Source organism: Gymnodraco acuticeps, unplaced genomic scaffold, assembly GCF_902827175.1.
Source record: "Gymnodraco acuticeps unplaced genomic scaffold, fGymAcu1.1, whole genome shotgun sequence".
Classification (NCBI taxonomy): Eukaryota; Metazoa; Chordata; class Actinopteri; order Perciformes; family Bathydraconidae; genus Gymnodraco; species Gymnodraco acuticeps.
In genome coordinates this window covers 1976550-1985046 of record NW_022990042.1, presented here as the reverse complement: position 1 = coordinate 1985046, position 8497 = coordinate 1976550, and the positions used below count along the sequence as shown (strand labels likewise).

The 8497-nt window shown below is 42.4% G+C and overlaps 1 protein-coding gene across 3 annotated transcripts; it reads right to left on the bottom strand.

Moving 5' to 3' along the window:
* Positions 1 to 68: 68 nt before the first annotated feature.
* Positions 69 to 8237, bottom strand: LOC117545599 (B-cell lymphoma 6 protein homolog). 3 transcript variants are annotated; one of them, XM_034215440.1, is made up of 9 exons: positions 8186 to 8237; positions 5845 to 6016; positions 5384 to 5605; positions 4205 to 4963; positions 3986 to 4113; positions 3727 to 3894; positions 2471 to 2601; positions 1971 to 2108; positions 69 to 1336 (listed from the first exon to the last, which is right to left on the bottom strand). In XM_034215440.1, exons 1-9 carry the CDS (start codon positions 8214 to 8216, stop codon positions 1193 to 1195), a joined length of 1893 nt encoding a protein of 630 aa, XP_034071331.1. In that variant the 5' UTR covers positions 8217 to 8237; the 3' UTR covers positions 69 to 1192. The 3 variants fall into 3 exon arrangements, with proteins under 3 accessions (XP_034071331.1, XP_034071332.1, XP_034071333.1); XM_034215441.1 differs by having other exon boundaries at positions 4205 to 4960; XM_034215442.1 differs by lacking the exon at positions 8186 to 8237 and adding an exon at positions 6940 to 8148.
* Positions 8238 to 8497: the final 260 nt, after the last annotated feature.

The following is an 8497-nucleotide window of genomic DNA, read 5'->3' as shown; positions in this document are numbered from 1 at the left end:
GGTGCTCGCAAGTAGTTGTTCTATTTATGAGACTTGTGTTTTGTATAAGAGTGAAAACACAAGTCTACTTGAAAAATCCGTTACATTTACTTGAAAACAATGAACACGGGCTACATAATACATTTTTATTTTCATGTATCATATATATATATCATCTGCAGTTACAAAGACATTTGCTTACATATTACTAATATTCCTGAGCGTTTTTTTTAGCTTGAGGCCTGGTGCTTCTGCATCATAAGAGCTACACTCAACACATAATCAGCTTTCAAAACAAAGAGTACCAGCCATGCGTACACATGACAACAGGGCAATGCATACCAACAGCAGTTAATAACGACCAGGGCTTCCATATGGTCAGCGTTATAACACATTAGTAGTTAGACTGTGACGGTAGCGAATAGAGAAGCGTGAATGTAAGGCACTTTAATACACTCCTTTGTACGAGTGCACTGTAATACACACGGTAAGACACATCACACTTGAATGATCCAGCTGAATCATTGCAGCACCAAAATGTAATTGAATACAGCGAAGAAAAAGTATAAATAGCAAGTGCAGAGTTTAACAAACAATTTCAACATGTCAAGAGCTTAAGTAGAAATATTTGAAAGAAAAGTATGAAAATATATGAATTACAGCATTATGTCATGAGCACGTGCAAAATACCAACAGGCTAGAAATGATTGAAAAATATGTACATAGCATTTTTTTGATGAAACATGAAAATAAAATACGTACCACAAACTACCAAACGGTAAAAATAAAAAGCTCTTGTTTAAGCAACACATGTAACGTAAATATATTCGTACTCTGCCAGCAGATGGCAATCTGAAAATATATATTATCTTATTTACATAAAAACAAATTGCGAAAGTGTGATCACATTACTGGGCAAATTCATACCGTTATGAAAGCAAAACTGTAACAGTGATATCTCAGTCCGAACGACAGGACCGTCCTTCAATGCTGCTTAAAATTCACATTCAAAACGTACATTCTGTTAAGACATTCACATGGAAAGCATCAACTTCTACAATCTTTGAAATACCAAACGGAAATGTGCATCATTTACAAATGCATAAAGGGCAAACATATATCATATCTATGTTTCTGTTTGAAAAAATATATTTGTACAGCACCGCGGCCGATGCAAAAGAGAAAGGGAAATGACAGGGGAAGGGGGGGGTTCTCAGCAGGAGTTCACCAGGCCCGTGAGGATGTTGCTGGGGGTCCTGCGGTACTGAGCCTTGGTGTTGGTGACGGCACCGTGCTTCTGCCGCAGGTGAAGCCTCAGCTGACTCTTGTGTCTGAAGTGAAGGTCGCATTTTTCACACTGAGAAAAAAAAGAGAACATTTGTACGTTTTAAAGGGTTCTTTCATGCTCATTGTCAGCTTCACATCAGCATGTAGTGTCTCTACATGTCTCCATGCTTTAATGTTCTAAAGCTCTTTCTTTGTCTCATACTGCCTGTGCTGCAGCACCTCTTTTCACCCTCTGTCTGAAACCAGAGCCCAGTCTGCTCTGATTGGTTAGCTGGCCGGCTATGTTGTGATTGGCCAACTGCTTAGAGATGTCACGCCCCTTAGCCTATCACGTACAATATGTCTCAGCACTAGCCGATAGAAGTGAGAGTGTAACATTGTGATGTCAGTATGTTACGGAACTAAACAAACAAGTCCAATGGAGGCGTTTCAGGGGGGGGGGGGGGGGGGGGGAGTGTGTGGGAGAGAAACTCCCTCTGGAATGGTCTGCCTTTGCAGACCATTTACACGCACAAAAGCTGATAGAGCACACTTCAAAGAAAAAACCTCGAAATGCATTATGTGCCCGCTTTAAAAAGGCAGATTCATCCCCTACAGCTACAGGTGCTCTGCAGGATTACCACTCAGGATTTAATACTAATGATAGGCACACGGGGGGAAGGGATTACTCTCATTTTAGCTCAATGGATAAGGAGGAAGCTTACATGATAAGGCTTCTCTCCGGTGTGAATGCGCATGTGGCTCTTGAGCGTTTGCAGGTGGCGGAAGTGAGTTCCACAGATCTCACAGGGGTAAGGCTTCTCTCCGGTGTGGATTAAGACGTGGGCGCGGAGATGGGCCACCTGTGGGAACAAATATATATACTTTAAACATGAAGTCTTTCTTAGGATTCCCATTAGCATTGGCTATTCTTCCTGGGATATACTCACATACATTCAAACACATTTACACACTATAGCATAGTATATATACAGATCTTAATGCTTCTCCCTGTGTATCTTTAACCTGCGTGTTTGAATCCATTTGTTGTTTCTTATCCCCTCTATTTTCCCTATTTAAGAAATCTATCTCTCTGATAAAAGAAACTGGCCCAAAATATATATTTTTAAAAGCTATTGGTCTTAGAGCCCATTTCGAGTTGCAAGTATCTTTTGATTTGTTTCAAGTTGATTCTAAAGTCATTAGATTCCTTTGTTTTCTTCACCTGGACAAATCTGGAGCCGCATGTCTCGCACTTGTATGGCTTTTCTCCAGAGTGGATGCGGGTGTGTGTCTTGAGATTTGCTGGCCGGTTGAACTGAGCGCCGCAGATGTTGCAGTGGTAAGGCTTTGCACCTGGAAGTACATGATGAACGATGAATATAACAGTCACACATGTAAGGTCAACTTAAAGTGACTTTAAAGGCACAAAATGTCATGTCCTGCCACTAGGGGTCCCTCAATCAAAACAATAACAAAGATGGAGATTGGGATAAAATAATGACATAACACCAGAGATGGGGTCGTTACTAAAAAAAAGTAACATATTACATATTACTTTTTAAAAAAAAAGTAATATATTACACTACTTCGTTACTCTCTACATAAAGTAACTCGTTACTTTACTCGTTACTTTACTCGTTACTTTACTCGCAGGGCCGGCCCGCCCCTCCCTACAGGCAGATCACGCAGACTGCGGCGCACCTACAGTGTGCGCGCCACAGTTTTGCCTCTGCGAGACTCCACTTGCACCCCCAATTACTATTGCATTAAGAAAGACATAACACGTGTCTTTCTTTTGATATGCTCTAAAATAGGCTACCAGCCACACAACAAGCTAACAGTCTGTGAAACGTAAATACACTAATGAATGAAACCAGTTCAAGACGCATTATTCTTATCATTCTTTATGAGCACATAACGGTAAGGTATCTAATTACTTATGTATTTAGTATTCCATAACTTAGTAACAGAGATGGTCAAACTAAAGTGGTAGAGACATGGCAGAATTCCTACAATGAAGCGGGACATTGAACTGTTCACCCGTGAGAGGGCGATCAACAAAAGAGAGCGAGCGGCCCCGTTGAGGGAGTTTACAGATGAGAAGACTCAGCCATGTTTATGCAGCACTGCACGTGGAGATGTGGTCTCGCAAGTCGCGCAGATTACATAGGCCTACATGTATATAAACCTGCGGCGGAAACCCCTCTAGTCTGTCAGTGAGTGTGATTATTTTATAAACGAAGTAACACGTGTCGGGGCAATGTTAGTAACTGTAGTGCGATTACTAAATTATAAAAGTAACGCGTTACACTACTCCGTTACCGACAAAAGTAATATTATTACAGTAACGCGTTACTTTGTAACGAGTTACACCCAACTCTGCATAACACAACAGCTATATGACATAGTTCTAGTGGTTTGAAGGCTTTTTAACGCAGAGATGCTCCAGAATACTTTTAAAAAGAATGTTAATCTCACCGGTGTGAACAGTCTTGTGGCTGGCCAGGTTCCCCTTGTAGCGGAAGGCGGCCTGGCAGCAGTCACACTTGTATGGCTTGTCACTGTGCACCTGGGCCATGTGTTCTTTCAGGGAGTCCTCCTCCGTGAACTTACAGTCACACCCGTTGCAGAAGTAGATGTTGCTTTCTGCACAAAGAAGCAATAAAAACAATGAGATTTTAGCACACCTCCATGGTTTTGTTTTGAAGTAGTAGTAGTAGTGTTGACGGCCACCTACCGCAGCCGGAGGAGGAATACTCTGAGTGTAGTTTGGTGGTGTCCTCTCTGCTGTAAGAGTCCGGAGAAAGGTGGCCGATATCCAGGCACTGCGGGCTGTCACAACCACAGGAGGAGCATCTGCGGTAGCTGCGGGTAGAAATACAACCTCAGAGTTCAAATAAGTTATTTGCTACCACAGAAAAAACACCATATCATCTTCTTATTTTCAGTGTTGTACCTGATGCTGCTACAGGTGCTGCTGCTGCAACTCTCCACGCTCTGAGCCGTGTGGATCTCTTCTCTGTGCTCGCCGGCCGCCGCCTCCTCCCCCTGCGCCTCGCCTGCTGCAGCGCTCCTGCAGGGGCTCAGCGTCGGGGACATGGGTGTAGCTTCAGCGCCGCCTTCCCGGCTCTCCTTATCGTTTTCGTCTGGAGTTTGGTTCATAACGATCAGCTTGTACTTCTTCCAGTTGCGGGCCTTGGTGTCATTGGAGCATTCTGAGGACTGTCTTAGGCTCAGCGCTGCGTTCCTGCTGCTGTTGGACTCGGTCGGCGAGTTTGGCTGGCAGTCGGATCGGAGGGGGCTTTGAGGGCTGCAGATCACACCTTTACTAAAACCATGGGACAATCTTGGGCAGCCGTTTTCCTCCATGGGGGATATGGACCTCTGGGTAATATTGGTGGGGAAACTGGGGTGGGAGAGCATGGTGGTGGAATCGCTGTGAGTCACCTGCGAGCATCTTTCTCCTCTGGGAACGTCGCTGAGCTGGTGGGGGCCTTCAAGCTTCGTAGAAGGAAGCTGGGAGTCGCCGTAGACGTGATAGGAACCGGAGGTGTTGATGCCCCTGAACACATTGGGGGTGTAGCCCTTGCAGTCCTGGAGCGGGGACGGGAGGATGTTTCTGAAGTTTGGCTCGTTGTCTTCAAACGTCCTCAAAGCAAGGATGTCCTCGGACAGATGTGACGAGCAGATCTCGGCCTCCTCAATCTGATGGCTGCTGAAACAACAACAAAGTACGTGTTGGAGCGATACATTGATTTATAGTATTAATAGTTAAACATTTATTTTCTTGCTGTTTTTCTTTATTCTAAATGTATTATTATTTTAGTTAAGTAAAGTAATTCTTTATGCTTTTATTTTGAAGGCGGTTTTGGGCCCCGTGTGATTTGGACCCTGGAGATAAAAATAATTGGAGACAGGTGGTGGTGGGATTGGTGCACCAATATGTCATTGTCGGTAATACTTTTACAAAACAACTTTGTTGCCTGGACATTGGATAAATTCCCCTGCGTAAGATTCGCTCACTTTTTTTGGTTACATCTTCAGTTTTGTTTATTTGTTTCGCCGCTAGAAAAGTAACTCCAACTCGTTCATTTACGGAGATATTGCAGTGTGCCACATTCTTTGACTCATGTACCTGGACTGGATGAACCTGAGGCAGGTGTCGGCCACGTGCTCCATCTGGAGGTAGATGGCTGTGCTCATGGTGGCCTGGACCAGACTGTCCTTCAGGTCCAGACAGGACGTGTACATGAAGTCCAGCAGGATGGAGAAACCCTTGGCGTCCACTTTGGGGTCCAAGTCTATGGCACTTAGGTTGGCATTCTTGGGGTCCATGAAGACAGAGTAAAAGAAGCCACTGTAAGATAATAAAAGAAAAGGTGGTTCAGTGTCATTCAAGTTGTGAAATTAGATGGTGTGGCGGCGGTGTCAGGAGCAGCAGTTCTTCAAATACATCACACATTTAACATAAAGGCAGGTGGAAGGAAACACACCTTGTGATCGACTCAATTAAAACATAAGCTCCAAGAAAAAGCCCTTTATTGAGTACAGTCCATAGGTACTCATGCTGTCTGTGTCAGATCTGATAGTGCATACCTGCAGGCTACCAAGATGGCCTTGTGAGCGTGAAAATGCTGTCCGTCCACCTGTATGGCGACATCAGTCAGGATGTTGCGGCTGCGGAGGCGGTTGAAGTTGAGCAGGACGTCACCCGAATGGCGTGTGAATTGAATGCAGCCATCAGCAGTCATGGCCATGCTGTCGAAATCTGATGGAGGGCGAAAATCATAAACTGAGAGTGAGTTGCTGAAAGTGTTCTGGGTAGATGAATAACAATGCGGTTACATTGGCACCTCACTCAATCACTCAAAATCACTCAAGCAGATTCTCAGACAAAAGTAATTTTACTTAAAGTGTAATTTACCCATTGCTTCTTATTCTGAAATGTTAAAACGTTGTGTGGTTTTGTTTATTGTCACTCGGTCAGCTTTGGCCTTCAGTACTGACTTCAAACAGTAGATGGCGTGCTGAGCCATTTCAAATGTGTAAGAAATGTCAATATCATAGTAAACCCCAGCCTTCAGTATTTCCTCACAGAACAGTCAGTGCACAGTAACTAAGTACTTTTACTCAAGTACTGTACTTAAGTACATGTTTTAGTTACTGGTACTCTACTTGAGTATTTTAAATTCCCGCTACTTTATTATTCTACTCAGCTGCAATTCTAGGCAGATATTGTACTTTTTACTCCATACATTAATTATTCAGATGAATACCACAACATATGATCAACAAATGATGATCTATTAGTGAATTTCACAATATAGCCTACACAGAGTATTTAAGCTGCAACATTAAAGTTATGAAGACATTGATGCAACAATAATTAGAATACAATACTATTTTGTATTCTAAAATTAGCCATTGTAAGTAATTATTTTGGACTTGAAATATATGTTTCATGTTTGGACTTGAAATATATGTCAGTAACATTTTGAATGTCAAGTTTCTTTAACATAATAGACTAACAATACAAAAACGTTCACTTTGCATATTCTGCTACACTGAGTAAAGAATGTTAATAACCACAAATTAGCCTCACCAAAATCTGTTTTTGTAATAAAGCGTCAATTATACACGAATGAACAAAATATCAATATAATAATAACCGCTTTTATCATGTGTCATCACCTCTGGCTTATTCGTGTGCAACATCAGCCAGATGCCTTCAAGGACTGACATCAAAACAAGCTTTGAAGCTAACAAGTGTCCTGACAGCGCCTCATCAAAGAGAGGCGCCATTGTAGAGAGAAAAGTCGAAGGGAGTTTCACTTAATATTTTAATTAGAAACAAGAACAAATACGCAATGGATTTGCGAAAAAAAACAGTGACTTTATCATTTCGAAGCGACGTAAAATACTGACAGAAATAATAATAAAACAAAGTATAGCTTAATGGCGGACTTCTTTTTAGGATAACCAGTTTGATAACGGTGTCCTCATGTGTACTCTGCGGTTCTCCCGCATGTCGCAGCGCAGTGCTGGCAGCCTGTGGGTTGTAAACGTGTTTGACGTTGAGCACATTCCGTCCTGACTGCTCGGATTAGATTGCGAGTACACAGAGAGGTTTCCTGTCCCCCCTGTATAAGTACAACTCATCTACATGAACCCACTAATACATGTACTCTTCTCCCGCCAAACGAACCGCGAGTTATCAGGGCGAGAAACTAAACTGCGACGGTGTGTTTTGGCAGGTTGTGATTCCAAGGAGTGGTTAGTTGTTGCTGTTTAACTTCTTTCGGCAGCGAGGCAGCGAGCCACCGAGCAGGCCAGCACAAGTTTAGAAACGGGGTTAAGTCAGGGGACGGCTTTAATTATGTGTCTCAAATGGTGTTATCACGACGGAAACTAATAAGGGAAATTCCTCAGTTTTGCATATTAAACACTCGGTGAGATGAAAAGATTGTTTCAAGACATGAGAAAATGCGCAGAAAGAATTAGACGTCACAAAACCAGCCCGACTAGTCCTGTTGCGACACTTTTGCAGCCTCTATTGCCAAATGCTGCACCAAACACAACTATAAAAAGGTATACATGTATTCAAATATGGATAAATACTCAAACTGCTGTGTTAGTTAAAGGTTCACGTCACGAGGCTGCTGTTTGTTTTTAAGTGTAACGGCAGCTATTAATGTAATTAAGTGACTACATTAAACAACCTAAACAAGTCACACTTCCGTTTAAAACAGTCAAAAGCAGTGCAGCTGTCAAAGTCATACATTCAATCTGTTAGTTCACTTCTGTCTAAAGATATCACAACATTTTCAATATATAAATAATGAAAAAATAATCATGCCCAGGAGCAGCCACAAGAGCAACTTGTACTTCACAACACTTCTGACCTAATGCTTAGAAAAAGGAAGGAAAAAAAAGTCACCTTGTAAAAGTTTCCTCGAAACTCTGTGCATCACCAGTTCTGAGAATCCTGTTCTAAGAAACACAGGGGCTCAATTCTCGGAATTTCAACAGAGGACCGTACCATTATCTGCTAGGCGGGGGAGCTACTTATCCACATCTGTGTCATTTCCACCCTGATATCGTTAATATTGTGCACAACAACATTTATCTGCTCAGTAACAACTGATTTTCACACTTGTTTATAGGGTTGGTATGGAATATAACCGAAGTATAAGTAGTTTATTAGTTTATGTCGTAGTTAAATAATCTTCCCGTGTTGTGGAAGGGTCCA

Coding starts and splice junctions, on each gene's coding strand:
- LOC117545599 (XM_034215440.1), bottom strand. CDS start 8,216: ATGCACAGAGTTTCGAGGAAACTTTTACAAG. Junction 6,017..8,185: donor TTCGAGGAAACTTTTACAAG/GTGACTTTTTTT, acceptor GCCCTCCATCAG/ATTTCGACAGCATGGCCATG. Junction 5,606..5,844: donor GCCATCTTGGTAGCCTGCAG/GTATGCACTATC, acceptor ATTATCTTACAG/TGGCTTCTTTTACTCTGTCT.